The 25,360-nt window shown below is 41.0% G+C and overlaps 1 protein-coding gene across 1 annotated transcript; it reads left to right on the top strand.

Annotated features, from left to right (window-relative positions):
• Window positions 1-238: 238 nt before the first annotated feature.
• On the top strand, window positions 239-25,358 carry ZRSR2 (zinc finger CCCH-type, RNA binding motif and serine/arginine rich 2). The gene is made up of 11 exons (XM_082447200.1): window positions 239-362; window positions 771-850; window positions 4,227-4,320; window positions 8,386-8,494; window positions 8,689-8,775; window positions 11,602-11,640; window positions 12,247-12,365; window positions 17,830-18,043; window positions 21,838-21,893; window positions 22,674-22,783; window positions 24,863-25,358. Exons 1-11 carry the CDS (start codon window positions 322-324, stop codon window positions 25,312-25,314), a joined length of 1,401 nt encoding a protein of 466 aa, XP_082303326.1. The 5' UTR covers window positions 239-321; the 3' UTR covers window positions 25,315-25,358.
• The last annotated feature ends 2 nt before the right edge of the window (window positions 25,359-25,360 follow it).

A 25,360-nucleotide genomic window follows, 5' to 3' on the forward strand; every position in this document is an offset into this window, starting at 1 on the left:
CTTGGCCACAAGACACCTCACAATGAGGTGGGGAGAGGGAGTGCTAACGCACTGGGGAAGCGCTAGGAGGGAAGAATTACTTACAAGACGGGTTAGGAGCCCCAGAGGATTTTTCGAGAAGGAGACATTTACTTGTGCAGGATTTTGGAAGACGAGCTACCTACCTCCCGTCGTCCGTCTTTGGTCAGCCAGGAGGGGGAGACATGCTCCCGCCACTCTAGCCCGAGAGGCCGCACAGCGACTGCAACCGCGCGCGGCTGCGCATGCCCTCAAGCCCGCCTTTTCCGGCCGACTCTTGCGGGGCGTGGCTGTGCTGGCAAGATGGCGGCGCCCGAGAAAATGGTGATTCCGGAGAAACTAAGGTGAGCTGGGTTGGGGGAGATGAGCTGACAACAAAAGGGGACGGAGCGGACCGAGGCTGGGATGAAGGATATGCAGGCAGGAAGGCAAGGGGAGCTGGGCGAAGCAGATGAGCCACCGCGGCAGCTCGATCCCTTCCTTGGGCGCGCCCCGGACTGTCCGCGGGCATCTGTAGGCTCAGGGAGGCGAGGAAGGGTACAGGTGATGGGATGGAGAAGGCCTGCCGTCTGCGCATGGGATGGCGAGGTGATGGTAAAAGCATGCTCTGTAATTAAAACACGGGAAGCAAGGTTTCACTTTCGAGCACCCAAACGAGTTCCTGTCACTGGGCGCGGAGGAGCGGGGAGGCTTAGGCAGCGTTGCAGGTGCGGCCACTGACGCTGGAGTGTGTTTGTGTCTTGTTTTTCCAGTCACAAAAAGTACAGGGCCGCCTTGAAGAAGGAGAAACGAAAGAAACGTCGGCAGGAACTCGCTCGACTGAGAGACTCAGGTAATGGACTCATCCTGTTTTCTGTGTATGAAACTGCTCCCACGACTCCCGTCCTAACTTGAGGCCCCAGTGTCAGAAGGAAGCCAAGTACCGTATCCGAAAAAGAATTGCTGTGGCCACGGCCTCTCAAAAAGTTGTGTTAGACCCATGTCAGAAACAATGTTAACGTAGTCAAGGGTGGGGGGGGGGGAAGTCACGGTGAATCATCACCCACTGATTACGTGTTAAGTATTTATGAAGCATCTAATATTACAGGTGCAGGCATTACGAATTATAGCAGCTAGCACAGCCTTTGCACATAGTAAGTATTCGGTGAATATTTTTCTTTGTAAACCAGCAGGAGTCGAGGGTTTTAGACACTTTGCAAGTTTTTCTTAAACTTCACTAACATGAGAGACCCCTTGTTGACATTATTTAAATATATATGCATAAAATTAGTTGTGAAACTTACTTGACTTATAAAGCAATGTACTTACAAATCACAAAACCAAGTGAAATTATACAATTATACATCCAGTAAAATTCATATCTACCTATTTTTTTTTTTTTGGCTGCAAGTCGTAAAATGTGAGGTCTTAGTTCCCTGACCAGGATTGAACCAGCGTCCCCTGCAGTGGAAGCTCAGAGTCTTAACCACTGGACCGCCAGGGAAGTCCCCATATCTACATTAATGTAATGTTAGGGATGATGGGAAATAGACGCTCACAACGTGAATATGGTACTGAGTGGAGTTTGGAATGCCACTACTACTGTTGCCCTGTGGTTACTTATCACTTTTTTTTTCCTATTAAAATACTGTGGAACCTTCATCTGTACTGGTGGTGGTGTCATTTGGCCTTCATGGCAGAATCTAACATTTGTATATTAAACCTACCTGTTTAATGAACTTAGTTGTAAAGTTGTATAGTGTAGTTATAAATGCAGATGGAAGCACTGAAATCACGCAGGAGTACTGGGTTATAATGGTTACCATCCACATTAGCCAGAATATACCTGTTAAATTATCCTAGACAATTCTTGAAGTCCACAGACTCAAGGAACCAGGATTCTCAGGCCTTGAGAAAATAGCCATGGAGGTTTTACTTACCATTGGAGTTACCCTGTAACTGTTTCAGCAGCAATACTTGGGATATTTAGAATGGAAGGGGCAGTGCGTTGCCCTGCAGCCTGTATTAGCATCTCTTTTTTATTCGTTCAAAACTGGCCCGCTAGAGGCAGGATAAAGCATCAGGGATAAAAGGAAAAACAGGTTAGGTTGGCGTTATTGATGCCCTTAGTGATTCCCCACCCTCCTTAAAGTTTTCAGCTTCCTTACTTTGTTAACCTGTTTTCTTGTAACATGCCCCCACTTTTTAAAAGTCTTCGTTTTCTTTACATATTTTAAATCCAACATATTTCATTGATTTTTTATTCTCCTTTAACTTTGTAAAGTGCATTTGGAGTGAGCCTCTGTGAATAGGCAGGTGGATGTGTGCTTTGGCAGTTTAGTCAATTGAAGGATGCAGCTCGCTGGTCTGCTCGTGATTATATATGGCTAATGGCAGATCCAAGACTAAGCGCTTGTCTCTGGATGGCTGCTCCTGCTTTGGCCTACTCCAGCTCACAGTTCTTTACTTAGTGGTGCTTCATGAATACTGTGTCTACCAAATACTGCTGTGGGTTGTAGCACATGTTGGATGGGCAAACATTACCCAGAAGGCTAGAATATAGAAATATTCTGTAAGAATTGCTATAAGAGTGAGTTGGCAAGTGATTGGTAGAAATTTCTGGAGTATCAACCTCTCTATTACAGGTAGCCTCTTTAGCCCCCAGTTCTACTTGAAATAATCTGAAACGAGCTGCATTATCAGAAATTAAGGTAACATGAAGGATAAAAAGCAAGTTGCAAAATTGTAGCATGATTCCATATACAGTTACATGTGTAATACAGTTAGATACACACTTGACCCTTAAACAACATGGGTTTTGAACTGCGCAGGTCCACTTATATGTGGATTTTTTTCAATAGTAAATACTGTTGTACTACATGGTCTGCAGTTGGTTGAATCCAAGGATGCAGAACCACAGATACAGAGGAACCATGGATGTGGAGAGCCGACTCTAAGTTATACATGGATTTTCAACTGCGTGGAGGGCCAGTGCCCATTAACCACTGCATTGTTCAAGAGTCAGCTGTATTGTGATTATCTAGGACTGGGTGAGCCTTTGGTTAGACCTATACTTAATATATGTGACAGACAATATCTTTTTCCTTTTAGCCTGAGATCTTCTGTTATATTTCCTTAAGATCACTTCAGTTTTCCTCCTTTTTTATCCTCAAATTTAAATTCTAAGTAGAAGAGGATATAAATTTTTATTATATTAAAACTTATTTTCCCATGTTTTTATTTTGAAAATGGTCCATTGTACAGAAAGTTGAAAAAATGATTCAATAAACATCCATGAACCCTTCGCCTAGATTTGTCAATTGTTAACATTTTGCCTTACTTTCTCTCTATATATAGATAGATAGATACATACATATGTACAAATTTTTTCTGAACCCTTTGCATATCAATTGCATATACATACCCCTTACCCCTAAATACTTCAGCCTGCACCTCTTAAGAATAAGGACCATAATACTAAACAAATAAAGGAACATTAATTCAGTAATATGATATATAGGCCATATTTAAACTTTCCCAATTCAAGTTTGATTATTTTGAAAAGCTCAAGCCAGTTGTCTTGTGGAATGCCCTGCATTCTAGATTAGTCTGTCTTCTCCTGAGTAGCTTCAGGTTACACTCTATAGCAAAATACTACAAAGCTGATGCTGTATAGCTCTCGTTGCATACATCAGGGGGCCTCTCATGTCAAGTTGTTCTACTCCTAATGATGCAAAGTGTGGTCTAAGTGTTGCCAATCAGATGGCTCCATTGTAAAAGATGTTTCTGCCTTTGTAATTAGTACTCATCTGAGGGCTGATATTTTGAGATAGTGTAAATAAATATCCTCTTCCCAAATAAATATCCTCTTCCTACAGTGGGGTGCAGAAGTGAGGACTTTTCTACTTAAGTCTTTCTACATTTTTCAGTTCCCATTCTTCTATACAGGTGGATGTTCCCTCCCACACCTCACCATCTTTTGGGGTATCACTATGGAACCATCAATACATTTTTTAAGTTTAATGTGTTATCTACTACCATTATTGTTCTTTTCAATGTTCACGTTGTTCCAATTTGGGCGATTGGGGCCCTTTATTATTAGAAAGTTTTAAAAACAGGTTTGTACCATAATTGTAAAGATGAAAAATTGTATATAATTTTTTTCCTGAATTATTGACCAAGGTTTTGTAATATACAGATAGTATACTAAAACATTTACATTCCTTCAGGACTCTCACAGAAGGAGGAGGAGGAGGAGACAGCAGCGGATGCTTTTATTGAAGAACAACGACGAGAAGAAGAGAGGCTGTTGGAGAGAGAGAGGTCAGCACTGATTGAAGTGCTTCCTGCGAACCCAGTTATTTTACTTGAATATCCTAAGTCTTCACTAACTAGGACGGGTCTTCTTTATACAATCTTATACAAAATAGGTCTTATAAAATACCCTGGATAAACTGTTTAAACCTCTAGCTGATGGGCTGAAAAAAGATATTGTCTTTAAAAAAAAAAAAAAAGTATTATTCACTCTTTTTGCTCATTGGTAAATGTTTTTGAAAAAAAATCCAAATAATTAAGAAGTGTAAACAGTGAAAGGGCTTCAATAAACTCAACACGCCAAAGATAGCCCCAGTAAGAAGGTAAGAAAGAAACTGTAGATGTACTGTATATGTATATTTCTATCATGGGATGATATTTATACATATTTTTCTATAAATTGCTTTTTTCGCTATATAGGACATTTATTTCAGTGTTGGTGCAGAGATCTAATTCAACCATTTCAATAGCAACACAGTATCCATTGTATGACTGGCATAATTTATTTTCTGTTCATAATTTATAGTTCTCTACTGATGGACATTCAGGTTATTTACTATTAAATAACATTCACTTACCATGTACTATTAATTTACTCTTATTTACTATTAATTTATTATTATTTTACATTCAGGCTTTTTACTATTATAAAAAAGTTGCAGTGAGTATCCATGATTATAAATCCATGGTAATCGTCCTATTATTTCCTTAGGAAAATGCCTAGACGAGAAGTACACGTAAAAGGTAGGTGGGCAGGTAGAAAGGGCATCCAGATTGCAGTTTGCAGCCTTTCCAAGAGTGAATCAAGGTGCCCATCTCTCCGCACCTTCACTCACACTAGGCATTATCAATTCTTAAAACTCCTTTAGTGAAAAGTTATATTTCATTGTTTCAAATGTACATTTAAAAAAATTTTTTTATTATAGTTGATTTACAATGTTGCATTAGTTTCTGCTGTACAGCAAAGTGTATCAGTTATACATATACATATATCCACTCTTTTTTAGATTATTTTCCCACATAGGCCATTACAGAGTATTGAGAAGAGTTCAAATGTACACTTCTTAATTAGTAGGATTGAGTATCTTTTTATATATTATCTATTTGTAGCTTGCTTAGGTCTTGCACCTTTCTCTTTTGGGATTCATTTTTTTTAAAGTTTGTTGTGTAAGCAATGTTATTACTTGATTAAGGATATTAATCCTTTATCTGTCATGTGTGTGATGTATATTTTTCTCATTTGTCATCAGTCCTAAGTTGGCTTATGGTGTTACTCACATAATTTGATCTCCATGTCATCAATTTCATCATGATATCTGGCCTTGATGTCTGACTTCAAAAGGCCGCCCCCATCCTAAGATGACAAAAATATTCTGCTCTTTTTCTCTTTTGGTATTTTTCAGGGGGTAGTTTATTTTTTTTTCCCCAGGTGGTACACAATAATATGAATCTGCTTAATGCTACTCGACTGTACACTTAAATGGTTAAAATGGTAAATTTTATGGTATGTATACTTTGCCACAATAAAAAAAAAATAAATAATTTTTTAAAGGAGAAAAAACTTTATAGATCCTGTCTACCTATTTAGTGTGTTCACTGGAAATGTTGCTTCTTTTCTTGTAATTAATTCCTGTTACCCACCTAAGCACATAAATAGGTGGAAATATCAAAATGCTGAAAAAAAAAAAAAAAAGTAGTAATGATTGGGAACAGGGAGTTGGATTCAGCCAGATCTGCATTGCAGTCCTGGCCCTGCTACTTACTAGCTGTGTTCAAGTTGCTTAATCTCTCTAAGCTTCAATTTCCTCGCCTTAAATATGGGCATAAACAGGGACTTCCCTGGTGATCTAGTGGTTAGGACTCCACGCTTCCACTGCAGGGGGCATGGGTTTGATCCCTGGTTGGAGAACTAAGATCTCCCATGCTGCATGATGCAGCCAAAAAAAAAAAAAAAAACATCAATCATAGTACCTACAGCATAGAATTGGGGAGATTAAATGAGATTAATGAGGTGGTAAGTGTATAGCGCTTAACGTAGTGTGAGCAGATAGGAGGTGCTGTAATATCTCTGGTTGTTCTTACTACTAGAGATTTCTGTAATGATAAAGATGATATGTATAGCATGAAATAGGGAAGTCATTTTTTTTTGCTTTCCCATTTACTTAGATGCTTCTTTTAAATCACATACACGTGTCTTTGTGTTCCCTTGATTTTTGTTTATTCCTATACGAGTTGCATAATACTTTATTGTTGAAAAGCAGGAAAATTATTTGAAAATACTGAATGACTTTATGTACTACTTAAAAGCAGGTGTATAGTGTCAAAGGTAAACAGAGCCGGACATTAGTTAAAGTGCAGGAACAGACTTTATTCAGTAACTCCTGACAGTAGGGGAAGAGTTGAGCTCCATTCTGGTTTGTGCAGAGGCGATCTGGGCTTTTAAAAGGGAGAATGAGGAAAGTGAACAGTACCAGGAGTTGGTCCCTGTGAAGGTGACCAGGAAGCTGTGTTCGTTAGTGGGCAGTTAGGGAAGTTAGGGCTTTATCCTCCCACAGAGACTGGGAGCCAGAGGCCTCATCCTTCTTAATGACTGCATTTCCCAGGAATGGCTCTCAGGCCCTTGAGAGAGACCCTTATGAGCTGTAAGAGACACATATTCATAATTACGAGCCCTTTTGAGTAATGCTCTAGGAGAGGGAAGGCAGAGGCCTATTATCAGGTGTTGGCTAGAGCAAACAGTCCATTTTCTAGGCAGCATTGAGTTTTCTCAGGCAGGCATTTTAATGTGTCTTGGGGGGTGGGAGGTGATGGGGTCATCCTAGGGACACAGCCTTATGCTGCTAAAAGCCATGCTAGAGTTTGCTCAAGTCTCTTAGTGCAGGGGGTTGACAGAGTTATGTGCTCAGAGTTCTAGAGTTCTCAGTATTATATCCAAGTTATTAAGTTTTAAAGTTTGTAACATTTTACTTTTTTGTGGTCTTAAGTATATATTCACTTTGGTTCAGTTTATTTACAATGAATATCTTCCTCAAAAGATTCATGAATCAGAGTTCTGCACACTGAAACATCTACATATACTCTATGACATACACAGGAACGTTGACATATGCAACATGCCAGTCTCTACTATGGCTAAAAGATGGGTTCCTAGAATCTGTAGTTGGAAATGGAATACTTTTTCCCATCAAGTATTTGAAATTGTGGTTGGGTCCCCAGACAAGACATAAAACCTTATTTAACTCCTAATGTCCCTGAAGTAATATAGAACAATTTCTCATATTTCATTTTCCTTTTACAAATTCAGTGGGAAAATGCAGTCTAGGTTTTAAACACTTAATTGGCTAATAAACGTTTGAAATATAACCCATCTTTAAGTTGGAAGCTTGTGGTATTGGATATCTGAGACACCATTTTAAGATAAGATCACTCTTTATAATTGGTCATTTCTAAAAATAAACTAGACACCCACTAATCTGTTTTTGTAACTCCTTGTCATCTTTTCTTAAAACCTGTAGCTTTCTTTATTTTAAGGACACGATCACGATGTAGTTCTATTTTTCTTCTCTCAGCAGTTAGGTGCTTGGGGCAAACCACAGGAGTCTCTCAGCTGTAAAGAGTAGCAGTCCAAGGGTTTACAGCAGGAGATGCCAGGTTTTTATCGTGCTGCAGTCCTGCGATGGGCACTTTCAAAATGCATAGAACAGGAAGGGTAATACTTTCTGAATGTGAAAAGCTGGATGTTACTCACTTTATTGGCACCTACACATCACTGTGGTCAACCTAAAGGGAAAGCTAGAGTGTCATTGTTTTGTGTAAAGATGTTACAGATAGGAAACGTAGAAGTAGTGATTTTATGCTGTCACCCTCTAGGAGGATAGTTGCTAAAATGTAGTGCTTTTCCAATATCACTAATCATCTCCTGATCCTCTTACCCCCACTTAACTGCTTTCTAGAAAATATCTTTCATGATACTTTCATCATTCCCAAAATGTCATTTGCTATCATATATGTGTGTGGATGTATTTGTAGATTAGTGCCCATTCCTTTTATTTGATCACGTCGTTACATCAATAGGCAAAAATTACATGAGGAGTGGTTGCTGCGGGAACAGAAGGCGCAAGAAGAATTCAGAATAAAGAAGGAAAAGGAAGAGGCAGCTAGAAAACGGCAGGAAGAACAAGAGGTATGGTATTAATCAGATAACCAGTAAACCAAAACGACTCTCATTGAGTTACATACCTTGAACTTTAAAAATCTGGATATTATCCATTTTACCAGTGTTAAAGTTTTTCATTTATTTGCCCCATGTGTGAAATGTTGTAAAAAAGCGAGTCTGAAAAAAAATTACCTTTCTTCTTTCTTTTTTCCTCCGTAAAGAGAAAGTTAAAGGAAGAATGGGAAGAACAGCAGAGAAAAGAGAGAGAAGAGGAGCAGCAGAAGCTACAGGAGAAGAAAGAAAGAGAGGTGATTCCCGTCACAGGAGGATGAACGCAATGCGTATCCTCTTAGTGAGCGGATGGGGCGGGTGCTGGGCTTGAAGGGTAAGCTATAGGCATGTCAGGTTGGGACTTGGTTTTTTCTTTAGAAAGAGTCATGTTTTTAGTTTGGATATACACTAGCGTTTCCTTATGATGCTCTTCTTTGGGTGGGTGCTGTGGCAGACGCCTTAAATGAAGGTTTTTCTTCAACTCTGCCTATCTTACTCTCTATACCAGGGATTGGCCAACTTTTTCTGTAAAGAGCCAGAGTAAACATTTTAGGCTCTATGGTCTGTATGGTCTTTGTTGAAAACGTCCAACTCGGCCAGTGTCCCGTGAAAGCAGCCATAGGTAACACGAAAATGAAGGGTGTGGCCATGTTCTAATAAAACCTTACTGTTTTATTGATTAAAAACAGGCAGCTGGCCCCTGCCTTACACTTTGTACCACTCTAGAGCAAATGGTGTTCTTCGGAGGTTTTGTTGTATATGGGTTGACTTACTTAGAGAATACTATTTTGTATAGTTTCCACCTTTGTTTGATTCATAAGAGACTTCACTGCTTTGGACGTGTCGGCAAGAACTAATACGTTGAAAGAAATCAGAAACTCAAATATTGAGGGATGAGGAAATATTTTTTGTTATTAAATCTTGACTTCCTTTCTAACTTGTGCTATAAAGGCAATTGTAGCTAACCTATAGTTGCTCACACACAAAAAAAGAATCTATAAGGTATATGTATATATCTTCTATATCTTCCAGGATTGTTTTTAAAGATTGCTTTGGTCTATTTTGCTGCTGCTCCTTAACAGTGTATTTATTTAAAGATATCACAGCTCATCTTTCCTTGACTGATTCATCAGGATGTATCTTTTCTGTGATAATGCTATGTTTGAATAGCATAAAACTGGGTAATCACCAGATCATGGGGAAAAATGCATTTGTTTACATCCTGGTCATGATGGGATAGAAGCAACCTTTGTTTCTTTTGTCTCAGGCCATCAGTTAATTCCAGTGCAAATTTTAAACACCCTTATTTGAGTACTGCTTTCCAGATGAGGCAAGATCATGCTAAGTTTTTAGGGGGCAGGAAAATTGTTTGGAGCTTGTCATTTTTTTAATAGAGAGTAATAAATTCCCATTTTAACAGTGGAATGTTCTTCAATTGAGGTCTTTCTGGCACCAGATAAAAGCTAACGCTTTTGTTTCAAAGGAAGTCTGGTGAGACATTAAGGAGAAGTGGGTAAAATGAAGTCGATTCTAAGCATATATAAAGGGATCTGCATTCTGTGTTTCTCCTGTGAGCTAGATGCTTCTCTGGGGGTTGGAGATAGGGCAGCGAAAAAGATCTGTGCTCATTGAGTTCGGTTTCTAGATGGCGGAACTGAATATAAGCAAGCAAAAAAGATCATTTTAAGTGCTCTAAGGTAATGTTAAGTGGTATAAAGGAGTAAAGCATTAGAAAAAAAAAAAGAAAGAAAGCAGAATATCATGTGACAGAGTGATTGGGGTAGGAAAGTACTTCTTTCGATTGCCTGTCAAGGAAGACTTCTCCAAGCAGGAGCCGATGTGTGAGCTGACGCCTGAATGCAGAGATCTCAGAGAGAAGGGCTCCAGGCAGAGGGGGGAGGCCTTGAGCGTGCAGCTGAAAGGAGGTCAGGGTGCCTGAATCCTAGAGACCAAAGGAAAGAGCGGCAGGGGTGGGGAGGAAGTCAGGAGGGTAGGCAGGGTCATTCATGTAAGGCCTCCTGGGTGGGAAGGAGGAGTTAGGATTTTACCTAAAGTGTCATGGGAAGCCATTAAAGGGTTTTTAATCAGGGAGTGACTTCATCTAATTTATATCTTTACCTTTAACAGATCATTCTAACTTTTGTGTATAGAATGGGGGGTGGGGGTGGGGAGTGGTGACCAAGGAGTTAAGAGTGGATATATGGTGACCAGTTAGAAGGCTGCTGTTGCAGACAGGACGTGATGGTGGTTTGGATGTCAGTACTGCTTAATACAGAGAAGTACAGAGATTTGGGGTGAGTCGCGGCACAGTCAGCGGAACTCTAGCTGGTAGGCTGAATGGACGGGGAAGGGAATTCAAGTCATACTTCTAGCTTTTTAGTTTGAGCAGGTGGTCAGATGGCAACACCGTTTACTGAGATGGGGCATTTAGATGGGCGAAGGGTAGGGAAGAGTAAAGTTCGTTTTGAGCACATTAAGTTACTGCGGACCCTTACGTGGCCAGGAAGAGTTAATCAAGTAAGCAGCTAGACATATGAGTCTTCTATGTAATGCTTTAAGGAGCTAGGGAAGAGAAGTCTGTCGAACATAATTTAAAACTTATTTAAATGCCAAGGAGGTCAAAATTTACTGGCATATTGCAGGACTGACTTTGCCTTATCGGAAAGTTTGAGATTTTTCATCAATCCCAGTTGCTGCTGTTCATGTCATAATGTAGCGTCTGTTAAATGTCTGTGATGTTTCAGCTAGCATTGTCTTTTATGATATTCACTAATACCTCATCTTAAAAACTAGAATGTGGAATATATGTTCAAACCTACTAAATACTATTACTGAAATTATTAGAAGACTGTGTTTTGCAATGTGTGCTGTTAAATGTCCTAGTTGAATGAAGATTCTCAGCTATATGTCTTTTGAAAGCTTTTCAGAAGATCTGTGCTGTAGAAAGCAAATTAGAACCTGAAGCCTTTTGTGTGCGTAAGTTTTTTTAAAATTGTGACACATGAGATTCTTAACCAGAGAAACCAGATGTGACTTACCTGACTTTGAGGTTTTCATTAGTCCTATGTTTGCACCATTTGTAGGAAGCTGTGCAGAAGATGCTGGAGCAGGCTGAAAATGAGGTATTTTCAAAACCTTTCATTAAGAATTTGAGACCGATGAACATTTCTTTAAAAACAATACTTCCAATAATGTTAATTTCGTGGTAAGCTACTTAGATCCTGTCTGAATGTGGGAATCACCCGTGTGGCTCTGTGCTTTGTACAGCAGCAACAACAAAATTGAACTGATGAACAAAAGCAAAGATCACCCTGGTGGACTGGACTTGTTTATAGTCCTTAAAGTGTGTGTAACCAGCATCACACACTCTTACGCCCAGATGGATGGTTTAACTTGATTCACAGTAACTTAGATTGCTCTCACGGGGTGGTTCGCTAAGAAGTCCTTCGACCCTTTTCGGAATGGATGGACAGAAGGGAAGCCTGGGTGACTGCTCCTGGTAGCCATAGTGATGCCTGATGATGGGCAGTGACTGGGAGCCAGGAGAGGCATATAGCCCCTGTCTCACGACAGTTGTTTGTAGAGTCTAGATTGTGTGACACAACTTGAATGTGTATATTTTTACATGAATCTGTTTTTATTTTTGACCAAAATATTTGAATACCTTTTAAACATTTACTTCTTCATGGATTTTTAACACCAAGTAAAGTCATGGTTATTTTTAACAGTTGGAAAATGGCACCACATGGCAAAACCCAGAACCACCCATGGAATTAAGAATAATGGAAAAAGATCGAGCCAATTGTCCATTCTACAGTAAAACAGGAGCTTGCAGATTTGGAGACAGGTAACCAGTTTTGCTTTATTGTGTCAGAGTTAAGTGACTCAAAATGTTGAGGTTTTTGAGTTGGCACGGACTGGAGTTTGAAATGTTCACAGGCAGGCGTCTGCTGCATTCTTGCTGCTGCTCCAGTTCCCCCAGCTGAGCATCCCCTGCTCCCTCCACACCCCATACCTCTTCTGTGGGTGGGCTTAGTCCAGTTCTCTGGCAGGGCTTCCTTTGCATTCCTCCCACAGCTATCTGAAGACCTTTTGCTTTTATTTTCTTCCTGCACTTGTATTAGTCCGCATGGGACAACTGGGATAAATAGATAATCTATTTCAAAAGACTGGAGCAGTCTGGCTTTATTTTTTGAATGGCAAACACTGTACACAAAAGAGGCTTTAAAAACTGGCATGCCCAAAGGGATATCTGTGAAAGACAGGATCCGAGTGAGTAGAGGAAAATTCTAATGTGCGTTCTCAGTCTGCTCTGATTCAGGAACAGACACCAGGTTCAACATCTGGCTTTAGCGGCTGTCAAGGTGGGAAAGTTACTTAAGCCCTCTGTGCCTTAGTTCCCTCACCTGTAAAATGGGGATTAAAAGCAGTACCCCTCTTCTAAGGCGGTTGTGAGTGAATGCAGGGAAAGCAGGGAGAACATGGCAGGCCCATGGCAAGTTCTGAGTGTTTGCTCGTATTTTCATTTTGTTACTGTTGCCCTTGTTCTCTGAGACACTCTGGTTCCCTCCCTCTTTTGGATCAATGATTTTAAAACAAGACATTCATGTGGAAAACTAAGTGTTGATGTTTTCATTCATTTAGCAAATATTTAAATACCAACTGTATGCCAGGCAATGGTGAGTTTTATAAATTGGCTTGTTTATGAATGAACAGCTTAAAGTAGATAAATAATTCATAATGGTGAATAAATCCATCTGAGGCAAAATCTAATTATTACTTTTCATTCTGCAGAAGAAAAGATCTAATTATATCTTAGTGTCCTATTCATCATAAAAAGGGATATGAATAGGCAAATTCATATGTATTTAATGAGAAACTGTGTGTTGTCTCTCATGTTTATTTTATTCATAAAATTATCCATGCTGTTTTATTTCCTTCTTTGAAAATATGATCCTTCTCTAGCTTTCTCTTTCTTTTTTAATTTAAGCCCTCACATCATTTTACATTTTTTAAGAACAGTGGTTCTCAACCCTGGATGCACACTAGAATCATTTAGAAAGCTTGAAAAAAATTATTTCCTACCTCAAATAGAGTAAATCAGAGTTTCTGAGACTTGGGCACCCGAATTTCTGAAATGTGCTCAGGTGTTTCTGATGTGCCCAGGATTGAGAGTCACTAATGTAGGATTTGTGACTCCTCTTATATTTTATAGCTGGGATTGTATATGCCCAGAATATCTGTGAAAGGATTCACAGGATCCGGCCAATAGTGAAAGTCTCCTCTTGAGGAACTGGGAACTAAGGAGGGGAGAAAGACTTTACCCCCCTTCGTATCCTTAGAAGTGTTTCCCAAATGTATGTTTGATTTCATCAAAATAGTAATAATTGATTGATGTAAAACGTCCCCCACCAAAGAAAAAATGTACAGTGAATTACCTTTGAAAGACAGTTGAGACTCAATGTGAGTTCACCTTTGCATTGGCGGAGGTGGGGTAGGGGTGGGGGATTGAACCAAATTGTATGTAAGGTTTCCCAGCTGCAGGAGTCCTCAATTATGATATGTCTCTAACATTTCCCTAAATGTGAAGACTTGTGGTCATCGGATTCTGGAGTCTTCTGTTGGGCATAAGTGAGAGAAGGGGAGATGTCCTAAGTGGTTCCAGGAAATCAGTTGACAGTACTTATTTGTGAAAAGGGGAATGGACTGTCAGGCTCTCAAAACCCATCCCTGAGAGCCATTTCAAGGAAGTACTGACGGTGGTCAGATTAGTTTGTGAACCTTTCTTAATATATTCACAGGCATGCGAAATTTCACCATCACAACTATCAAAAAAAAAGTATGAGAGCGATTTGGGTATTTGCATGATTCAAGTGATCAGTTGTGAAATAAGATTCCATGAAACCAGCAGTTACAAAATCCAGCACCATCCCTTCAAACAAAGATACTGCTCCCCTTTCACAGAGAGCCCCAGTGACTTGCTCCAGATCATACAACTGTTCTTTTCTGTTAAGGTCTGTCACATCATCAAGCACTCCCATAGCTAAGCATTTCTTTGGTTGCTTTGTTTTTGTAATTAGTACGAGTTTGATTCTAGAACCTTTCTGCACTTGGAGTCACAGCTTTGAGGGGAGTTCAATTTTTTTTTTTTTTTTGGTCCTAAAAGAACATAATCACTGATGAAAAGTAAAATTTATTAATCAGAGTAGTTATTTATACCTCACTTGTTTCCAGAAGTGACTTAAAGAAGGCTCACAGGGCTTCCCTGGTGGCACAGTGGTTAAGAATCCGCCTGCCAATGCAGGGGACACGGGTTAGATCCCTGGCCTGGGAAGGTCCCACATGCCGCGGAGCAACTAAGCCCGTGCGCCACAACTACTGAGCCTGAGCTCTAGAGCCCACAAGGCACAACTACTGAGGCCACGTGCCACAACTACTGAAGCCTGCACGCCTAGAGCCCGTGCTCCGCAACAAGAGAAGCCACCGCAATGAGAAGCCAGCGCACCGCAACAAAGAGTAGCCCCCGCTCACCGCAACAAGAGAAAGCCCGCACACAGCAACGAAGAACCAGCACAGCCAAAAATAAATAAATAAATAAATTTATAAAAAATAAAATAAAGAAGGCTCACAATCTACTACACTAAGTTTAATAAAATAAAAGAAATTGAAAGCAAGGAAAGGAGAAGAAAGTGAGTTATTGTGAACGTACAATACATTTGGCTTTGGAGTTGTATCCATCCCAGGCAGAAATGAGCTATGTAGTTCTTACCAAAAAGGAAATGAGTGGGATCTCTGGGAAGACAAAGATTTTCCAGGCATCAGAGTGTAAATGTTCCTCCCATGGAATACTGTATAAAGACATTGAGTAGGAAGGTGGGCAGTAACTTTGATGGATGGTTTATTAACAGTTGCATGTGTAATTTTCATGAGAATATTTCTCACAAAGACCTTCGGTAAATAATCACAGCCTACCTTTAGCATGTAGCTTGATTCGATAAAGGACAAAGGTAGTGGGTGCCTGGAGTGCTCCCCTGAAAAAAGAAAAAGAGGCATAGGCAGTTAGCTCTACCTGAGGGGGCATTTGGAGACCCATGCCATTTATTGGCTGTCCTTTGGTTAAGGTAATGTCCAACTACATGATTTTGTGGCAGTCTTTACTGGATTCAAGGATCTGAGTAAATAGCATGGCCTAAACCAGGAGTCCCCAAACATGGCTAACCTTCAGGACCAGGTGGGGAGTTACTCTGAAAACATGGGTTCCCCACTCTTTGAGGTCTGAACAGATGGTCTAGGGGAGGACCTGAGAAATCTCAGTTCTTCCCAGGTGATTCTGAGAATCACATGGGTTTGGTACCACAACTTTAGACTGCCTTCCCAAATATCTCTTGTCTTAGCTGACTTTTCAGTAGAACCTGTAGGGCTGGCCTTAAATACACTCAGATTATATGGACTATCTCTAGGCCAAGTGGGATTTTTCCCTAGATGGGGACTTTGGCACTGTTCCAAAACTCACAAATGTTCACTTGACATCCTGGGTACTAGAGCCAAGTTCATTCAGATATGATAATCCCATGAGAATTTTAACCTTGTTAAATTGGTTTCTCCTTTAATTCTGTATGTGCTTCATACTTGTAAAATTCTGGTTCTGCTAACACTGCCAACCAGGTTGAATCCTCGTTCTTTTTTCTGTGGGTATTTGTCCTTGGGAAGATGGATCTCATTACAAGGTCTCTGACTGAATAATCTACGAGGGTCCTTTGAAAAATAGAAAATTTCACTTTAATGAACACAGATTGCATGTTTCTGAGCTGGGCATGGTGTATGCGGGGCATTCTGTGTGCATTGTCTCACTAGGTGTACAGATGTATGTTACAGACAATGGAAAGTGAGCATGAGTTAACCATTTATTCATTTCAGGGCCACTGTATTTTTCTGACACCTGCCTTGTTTTTCAACTTTTTTTCTTCCAAAGTTCTGGGGATTTTTTTCTAAAATTTTTGTTTTAACTAATTTTTTTTTTTAACTAATTTTTAAACTAGAAATTTAATCAGGAAAATTTTGACGATTTGGAATCTTAAGCTGCGTTTTTTCCCTTCATTTTACCTGAGGAGAAGGAAGTAAATAAGAAAGTAAACTCATATAAAAGATTTTTTAAAAAAATTACTCAGTTAAACCCGGTCCAGTTTAAGCTATGAAAAGAAAATTGTTCTTCACAACGGTTAACCTCCTTCATTAAAGACAAATTCCTTACATTTAGCACATCATATAACACACAGGCAGTAGACTGTCGATTAGCTCGGATCGCTGGGATCTTCTCTCCCCAGCCATGTGACCTGGGTACGTGTGCTTCTCTAGGCCTCACTTTCTTTCTTTCAAAGTGGAGAAAATACTAGCCCTGGCTGTCCTAACAGGTTGCAAGGATCAGAAAAAGAATATAAAAATGCCATGAAAACTATGAAATGCGTTCCATTTAGCTGAAACTCTCAGAATACCGTTCTCTAAGTCTCGGGTTTGTTGGCGATTGTATGGAACCAGGATTGCACTGTTCTCACCTTGTCCGGAGTCCCATGCTCGGTGTCTGTGCGCCTTTCATCACGGTCCGTCATGCCCACGCATCTCCTCTTTCCCTGTGCTTCCACATGTGTAAGGCTTCCTGAACTTCAGTAAAAGGCAGCTGAATGGCATCTGAACTTGGAAATAATTCCTGACCTTACATTTTAATGAGACCCAATATATTGGTCAGTTTTAGAACAGTTTTTTTTTTTTTTAATGCTGGATACTATTTTTTTAATAAATTTATTTATTTAATTTTTTTTTTATTTTTGGTTGCGTTGGGTCTTTGTTGCTGCGCGCGGGCCTTCTCTAGTAGCGGCGAGCGGGGGCTACTCTTCGTTGCGGTGCACGGGCTTCTCATTGCGGTGGCTTCTCTCGTTGCGGAGCTCGGGCTCTTGGCGTGCGGGCTTCAGTAGTTGTGGCACGTGGGCTCAGTAGTTGTGGCTTGCGGGCTCTAGAGCGCAGGCTCAGTAGTTGTGGTGCACAGGCGTAGTTGCTCCACGGCATGTGGGATCTTCCCAGACCAGGGCTCGAACCCATGTCCCCTGCATGGGCAGGTGGATTCTTAACCACTGCACCACCAGGGAAGCCCTTAGAACAGTTTTAAGTGTTGAAATTTAAAGTCTGAATGGGGTTTATCATCTTACAGTTCAGTTGAAACAGCTAAGTTGCTTCAGTCTTTATCTCACAGTTTAAAGCAAGCCTTTTATGTGTAATTTCTCACCATTGGAATGCTGAAGTTTTTCCTTCATACGCAGGTGTTCACGTAAGCACAATTTCCCGGCATCAAGTCCCACCCTTCTTATTAAAAGCATGTTTATGACATTTGGGATGGAGCAGTGCAGAAGGGACGACTATGACCCCGACGCAAGTCTGGAGTACAGCGAAGAGGAAACCTACCAGCAGTTCCTGGACTTCTATGACGACGTGCTCCCCGAGTTCAAGAACGTGGGGAAAGTGATCCAGTTCAAGGTGGGCACATGCAGTGCGTGTGGAGGACGGGACTAGTTCGCCTCCCTCTGAAGCACCGGATGGGATGGGAAAGCGAGGGCACAGGCTCTCCGCCTGGGTGGGACGTGTGCTGTGGTACAGGGCCTGGCGTCATGTTGGAAGGAAATGTTAATTCTTTTCTCTCCCTCTCCATCCACCTCATTGCCAATACGGTAGAGGTACTACTTGAAATCTTAAACAGGTACTAGCATGACATTTCCTGGGTTCTGAGGTTTTGATGGGAAAGGATATTGCATCCATTCAGTACCTTTATGGTCCCATTCTTTTGCAGCCTGTGAATTCTCTGCATAAGGTCCTCTGCAGATAGGTATCCAAGCGTTCACTTAGGGGCTGCGTATGATGCGGAATGCCCTCCCTCCCGTGGTCGGTCTCCCCTAGAGCCATGGAGAGCAGAGTGTAACAATCCTCTACTTACTCCACCTACCGAGGTGGTTGATTTGTTGTTACTGTATTGTGTTGATGGTGCCTGCTTGCAGCTTCCACCCAAGGTGCACGTTCTTTCTTCTGGAGCTACCCAAGAACATAAACCTTGATTCCTTTTCCTTTTTTATTTTTACTTTGTTTTTATTCACTGGATACTCTCAGTACGGAACATAGTGTTCCCAGAGTCATGGTTTGTGATGCAGCATAGGGGGTAAAAGAAGTGTTCAGATTACAGAGTTATTTTAAAACATTCCTTAAAGCAAGCGTGAAGTCAGGTGTAATGGCTGCTGCTCCTGGGCCCAGTGGTCAAATCGTAACACGGTGAAGCCTCCTGCTGTCTGCGATTCGATCAGATCCGAACCTGAATGATTTTGTTATGTTAGGATGGGGGAAATGGCCCATAATTTGGAAAGAGATAGGAATTAAGCTGTGAGTTTTTTCTGCTAGTTGGAAATGACAGTGGAAAGTTGGAATAGCCAAGAAACAGAGTAACTGCGGCCCTCGTGAAATTCAAGGCTATCCTTCTTTCTACTGATTTCAAGATTTTAAAAAATTCTTTCAGAATTTCTCTTTCCCCTTTACGTTTTCTTTCTGTTGCATGCACTTTCCCGTCTTCACAGTACTTCTAAGTGCCTGGCCACAGACGACTCGGTGCCACGTGAGAAGCACCGCTGAGGAGCTGGTGTGGTGACTAGCCGTGGGCTCTTTGCCTCTTTGTGCCTTTTCCTCATCCCGAAAGGGCGAGGACTGGACTACATCAGTGTTTTCCCTCATGGGGTCCCTACATCATACTGCTTCTGGGAAGTTAGTGCTGGAGCTGCTTTCAGCACCTCAGGCTGCTTAATGGAAATCACCCCCATTATCTGCGACAGGCCGTACCTACTAACCATGGGTTTTTTTTTTTTCCTTTTGTTGAGAATTCTGTCAGCCAGGCTCATGCTAATCACATTGGCAGTTATAAATGGAAAGCTGTTTAATAAATTTTTAGTAGAAAAATTTCCAAATCATCAAATTCATCATGGAAAATTAATACCAGGTCTTTGGGAACCACGGGCTTAAATGATCTCTAAGGGCCCTGGTGCGGCTGACGTGGCCTCCTGAGGCCTTTCAGTCTTCCTTCTCTCTCTCTCTCTCTCTCTCTCTTTTTTTTTTTTTTTAAAGATTTCGAGAGGCATGTGGGATCTTAGGTCCCTGACTCCCTGACCAGGGATCAAACCCGCACCCCCTGCATTGGAAGGCGGAAGGCGAAGTCTTAACCACTGGCCCACCAGGGAAGTCCCCAGTCTTCCTTCTTTTTTTTATAAATTTATCTATTTATTTATTTTATTTTTGGCTGCGTTGGCCTTTGTTACTGCGCACAGGCTTTCTCTAGTTGCAGTGAGCGGGGGCTACTCTTCGTTGCGGTGCGTGGGCTTCTTGTTGCAGTGGCTTCTCTTGTTGCGGAGCACGGGCTGTAGGTGCGCGGGCTCAGTAGTTGTGGCTCGTGGGCTCTAGAGCACAGGCTCAGTAGTTGTGGCGCACGGGCTTAGTTGCTCCACGGCATGTGGGATCTTCCTGGACCAGGGCTCGAACCCGTGTCCCCTGCCTTGGCAGGCGGATTCTTAACCACTGCGCCACTAGGGAAACCCCCCCATCCCAGTCTTCCTTCTAAGGATGGTGTCAGTCAGTACTGTCAGTCAGTACGCATCCTGCCTCTCTTGGGATGCTCTAATAAAAATACTCTGCAACTAAGTTGTAAAATTATATTGATAGATTCATTTTGAAAAGAAATGCTAAACATTAGTATGAATATTTGAGGACCTTTTTATACCGTTATGTAAAACGAAATCAGATTTGTCATTTTTTAAGACAAATGGTCAATGTTCAACCTCACTAGTAATGGGAACAGTGCATATTAAAATGAGATGTTATTCATACCCATCGGGAAAAAAATTATGAATTCTAATATCAAGCATGGGCGAGGTTGTGTAAATTAGTAAAACCACTTTAGAGAGCAGTTTGTCAGTACCTAGTGAGGTTGAAAGTACATGGAACCTACAAATCAGCATACTACTTCTGGTCATGCACACTAGACAAAGTCCTACTGCCCAGAGACGCATTCAGGCACGCTGACTGCATCGCTGCTTGTTGATGAAAAATTGGAAGCACCTTGGATATGCATCATTAGAGGAGTGGATAAATAAATTTGATAATTTGATATAGCCAGTATTCAGTAGTTTAAAATGAGTCATTAAGTTTACATGATTACATCTTGAAAAAAGGATGTGAAATAAATATTATTTATATAAAATTTTAAAATGTACAAAGCCATACTGTATATTGTTTATCAATATATATACGTGCTTCTTAGCATATATGTACATAAATATGTGTATACCCATATGTACATAACAGACATACACTTCTTTGTATGTCTGTACATAATATATGTATATATTTTATGGCACACATATGATATATGTGTATATGCCTGTCTGTGTGTATGTATGGCTGTGGGTGTTGTGTCTGTGTAGATAGGGGTGTGTGTGTGTGTGTTTGGAATGTGAAGGATACACCCAACCTCAGGATAGTGTTCACCTATGTGGTGGAGGAGGGAGAAGAATAGGATGGAAAGGCTTCAACTGGGTCTTTCATGTTTTATGTATTTAAACATTCTCAGTCAAAAATGGAAAATGTTAGTGTTAAATCTGGGTGGTGTATATAGGGGCTGATTTCTAGTCTCTGTATTTTTTTTTTCTTTTTTTAAAATAGTCTCTGTATCTTTATGCACGTGTGAAATATTTCATATCTTTGGACAAAAAAGTCAGGATCAACAGGGATCAGGTATTTGGGGCCTGCAGCACTACTATCTGCTGAAGTATGCCTTAAATAGACGTGAGAGTGGGGTAGTATCTTAATTTTGGAATCTTTGATTGATAACAACTTTTGGTAATGTTGGCCTGGACAAAAAATGCATTTGATGACTGGAGGGCTTCTTTTCCTTAGGTTTTTGTCTTGTTTTTTTTTTTTTTTTTTAATTTATTTATTTATGGCTGTGTTGGGTCTTCGTTTCTGTGCGAGGGCTTTCTCTAGTTGCGGCAAGTGGGGGCCGCTCTTCATCGCGGTGCGCGGGCCTCTCACTATCGCGGCCTCTCTTGTCGCGGAGCACAGGCTCCAGACGCGCAGGCTCAGTAGTTGTGGCTCACAGGCCTAGTTGCTCCGCGGCATGTGGGATCTTCCCGGACCAGGGCTCGAACCCGTGTCCTCTGCATTGGCAGGCAGACTCTCAACCACTGCGCCACCAGGGAAGCCCTGTTTGTTTTTTAATGATGCAATTCTTCATTGCTCCTTAGGTCAGCTGCAACTGGGAACCTCATCTGAGGGGCAATGTGTATGTTCAATATCAATCGTAAGTATTCTGAACATAAACATCTTCACGTTTGTCACAATATAGTGTTGTGATTACATTGACATCTGGGATTTTTCCACTGAATACATAGCTTTCATATGCATGGTATTTTTAAAAATGTATATATTAAGAGCTGACCTAGAAATATGGAAGGGATTAGAAAATTATACATTTGTATTTCATTCTTCGTATACTTAGAGAGTTTTAAATTTTTTGCAATATAGTTAATTTTTTACTTATATAATTTTAAAATTAAAACACAAACTGAAAAGGGGTAACTAGAATAGAGAACCCCAAATAAAAGCCCCAAATAATTTCGGTGTGCATTTGGCCCGCTAAGAGAGCAAGCAGTTAGGTGTGTTGTTTCTACTCCTCTTGCTGTTTGCCTGTGCCGCCATGGCTAATGGGATAAATTAACCATTGTGTTGCATAATAGGAAGGACAGCAATCTGAGCTGAGAAGGAACAGGCACTGACAATGGAAAACACTTCTGCATTTTTAATGGTCCAATCTTTTGGTTTAAGAAGCTTTGACTCAAGTCGATTTCCTTGCATCAAAACCTCTGGGAGGGTTAGTAAAAAAAACTAAAAAACAAAAGGGTTCCTGAATAAATTGTGAGCTTCAGGACCTTGAATGCTGTAATGAGGACTCCCTAGGTAGCACAGAAGCAGTGAACTAGGTGGTCCTACAGTAAACAAATACAAGGGTTAATTAACAATAGGGTTAATTTGCATATTAGAAAGTTACTCTAAAGTGCATCCTTTAATTTGTGGTTTAAAGGGAAGAAGAATGCCAAGCAGCCCTTTCTCTGTTTAATGGACGGTGGTACGCAGGACGACAGCTTCAGTGCGAATTCTGCCCAGTGACCCGATGGAAAATGGCAATTTGTGGTAAAATACAATATGACTTTTTTCCCCACTGTTCCACTGTCATATAAAGGGATAGTCTTAGGAAAAAAACCAACCTTTTAAAGGTGTGAAGCACAGCTTTTGCCTCACCTGGTAGATGAGCAGAGATCATTATATAAAGTACTTCACATTTTAGACCTGTAACCGACCTTGTGGGTCACTTTATGGATGAGGTGACTGGGGTCACAATGTATAGGTGACAAAGTTGGTGCTCGAAGTCCTGGGCTCTGCAGGAAGCCTGAGAAGTTGTGTCTATCAGGGACACCGTCTCCTGATTGCAGTCTCAGAAGTGTTTTCTATTCATTGGCTCCTCACTTGAGCTGGTTTTTTTTCGCATCTTTATCCCTAATGAACCTTCTGTCATCTTTGCCACCTAAAACATTACCTATGACACTTCCTGCCTTATTGAAATACAAGCTTTTGTGTCATAAAGATTGATTATAGCTGTAGAACCTGGTCAGGGCACATTCAGTCGGGCTGACTCATCAAGCAGTGGCTGCCAAATCAGGAAATGAGTCAGTCCTTTGAGTAGCTGGCAATTTTGAAGGGCTCGTTCTGTTTTGATTTCTATCAGATGGGCTTCGCTGAACCATTTCTTATTGAAGTGTTCCGGGAGCTATGAGAGGAGCTGCCCGTGCCTTAGGGGACCACTTCCCTTACCCTTTGCTTTGCTTTGCTTTGCTTTGCTTTATACTCACCTGCTTAAAACCTCTTATTTCAAAATCTATAATTTAAAAAGTCTGAATCTTTGGCAACCCGGTCTTAATGGATGCTCTCACTTAAAAACCATTTATTTGAAGGGAGAAAAAAAAGGAATTTAGAATTCCTTGCTTTGGCAAACCAGAAGAACCATTATGCCTGATTTAAAGACTGGGGTGCTGTAAGAGATGGGTCTGTTTTCTCCATTTCATTGAGGCGCTTCTGAGTGTGACTTTGACTCCCCCAAAGCAGGAGACTATTTATTTCACTTGTTATTTTTTAAATCACAGCTTTATTTTTCCTAGTAACTAATGAGCATTTTGTCGTGTCCTTATTATTGGATTATTGGCCACTGTATATCATCTTTGGACAGATGTCTGTTCAGATGCTTTGCCCATTTTTCATTAGGTTATATGTCTTATTGAGTTGTAAGAGTTCTTGAGATATTCTACAGACAGGTCCCTTATCGCAGATATGATTTGCAAATATTTTCTCCCATTATGTGGGTTATCTTTTCACACTGATGTTGTCCTTTGAAGCACAAAAATTTTTAATTTTGAGGCAGTCCGATTTTTCTATTTTTTTCTTTTTTTGCTTGTGCTTTTGGTGCCATATCTAAGAATCCATTGCCACGAAGATTTACTTGTATGTTTTCCTCAAAGAGTTTTATAGTTTCATAGCTTACGTTTAGGACTCTGATCCATGTTGACTGACTTTTTGTATATAGTGTGTGGTATGGAGGTATTTCACTTTTAACTCTTTTACATATTTAGGGAATTTACCGCTTTTAAAAAAGTTTGAAAATCCCCAAAAGATCTCTAAATTGTTCAAGTACATTTCACCTTTGACAAAAATCTTCCATGTTAAAAGCACCTGGTAAATTTAAAGCATTAGGCCAGTGTTTATCATCTTGAAGTATAAGAAAATACAGGATCTTTTACTTATAATAGGTTCTTTCTTTTGGTCAGTGCTTTGGTCCTCCCACCACCGTGCCCTCAAAGCATGTTGCCAGGGGGACTCCCAGGGCTGGTTCTTCAGTGTTAATTAGGGATCTACATTGTCAGTCAGCAGGATGGTAAAACCCTAGAAAAAATAATGTGGTCGCCATTGGTTCGGTTGCACTCCACACCATAATCCAGTAGGGGAATGGGGCATTCTGGTTAATTAAAAGTTCTGATCTGTTACTTTTCACAGTGCCCTTTGTTAGAGCATTGAATATTTTTGAAATTCGGGGAACCCAAACTATGACATCAATGTACGTAAGGAGAAAATAGTCCTATCACAAGCGAACATCAGAAATGTACCTTCTGAAAAGGATTAAGTGCCAGCAGTAAATGCCGTTTCCTCACTGTGCCACTGCAGGTTTATTTGAAATACAGCAGTGTCCAAGAGGGAAACACTGCAACTTTCTTCACGTGTTCAGAAATCCCAACAATGAATTTTGGGAAGCGAATCGAGACATGTACCTGTCTCCGGATCGGACTGGCTCCTGCTTCAGTAAGAACTCAGAGAGGAGGGAGCGGCTGGGCCGCCGCGACGACTACTACAGTAGGCCACGGAGGAGGAGGAGCCCCGGGCCGGCCCACTCCTACAAGAGGAACGGGGAGGCCGAGAGGAGGAGGAGGAGGAGGAGCCACGGGGGCAAGAAATCTCACAAGCACACGTCCAAAAGCCGGGAGAGGCACAGTTCCCGAAGCAGAGGAAGGAAAAGGGGCCGCAGCCGTGGCCTGGGCAGCCGCAGCCGCCGGAGCCGCAGCCGGAGCTCCTCCAGGTCCAGGAGCCACGGCAGGAGGACGTCGGGGAGCCGAGACTGAACTCTGCAGAGTCCCAAATCCAAATAAACTTACCATGTCCTTCAGT

Source organism: Balaenoptera physalus (genome assembly GCF_965194825.1).
Source record: "Balaenoptera physalus genome assembly, chromosome: X".
Taxonomy (NCBI): domain Eukaryota; kingdom Metazoa; phylum Chordata; class Mammalia; order Artiodactyla; family Balaenopteridae; genus Balaenoptera; species Balaenoptera physalus.

Excerpts from the sequence above, each read along its gene's own strand:
- ZRSR2 (XM_082447200.1), top strand. The coding sequence starts at position 322 with ATGGCGGCGCCCGAGAAAATGGTGATTCCGGAGAAACTAAG. Across the intron at positions 8,776-11,601 it reads AGGAGAAGAAAGAAAGAGAG|GAAGCTGTGCAGAAGATGCT; the intron begins GTGATTCCCGTC and ends CACCATTTGTAG. Across the intron at positions 12,366-17,829 it reads GCTTGCAGATTTGGAGACAG|GTGTTCACGTAAGCACAATT; the intron begins GTAACCAGTTTT and ends CTTCATACGCAG.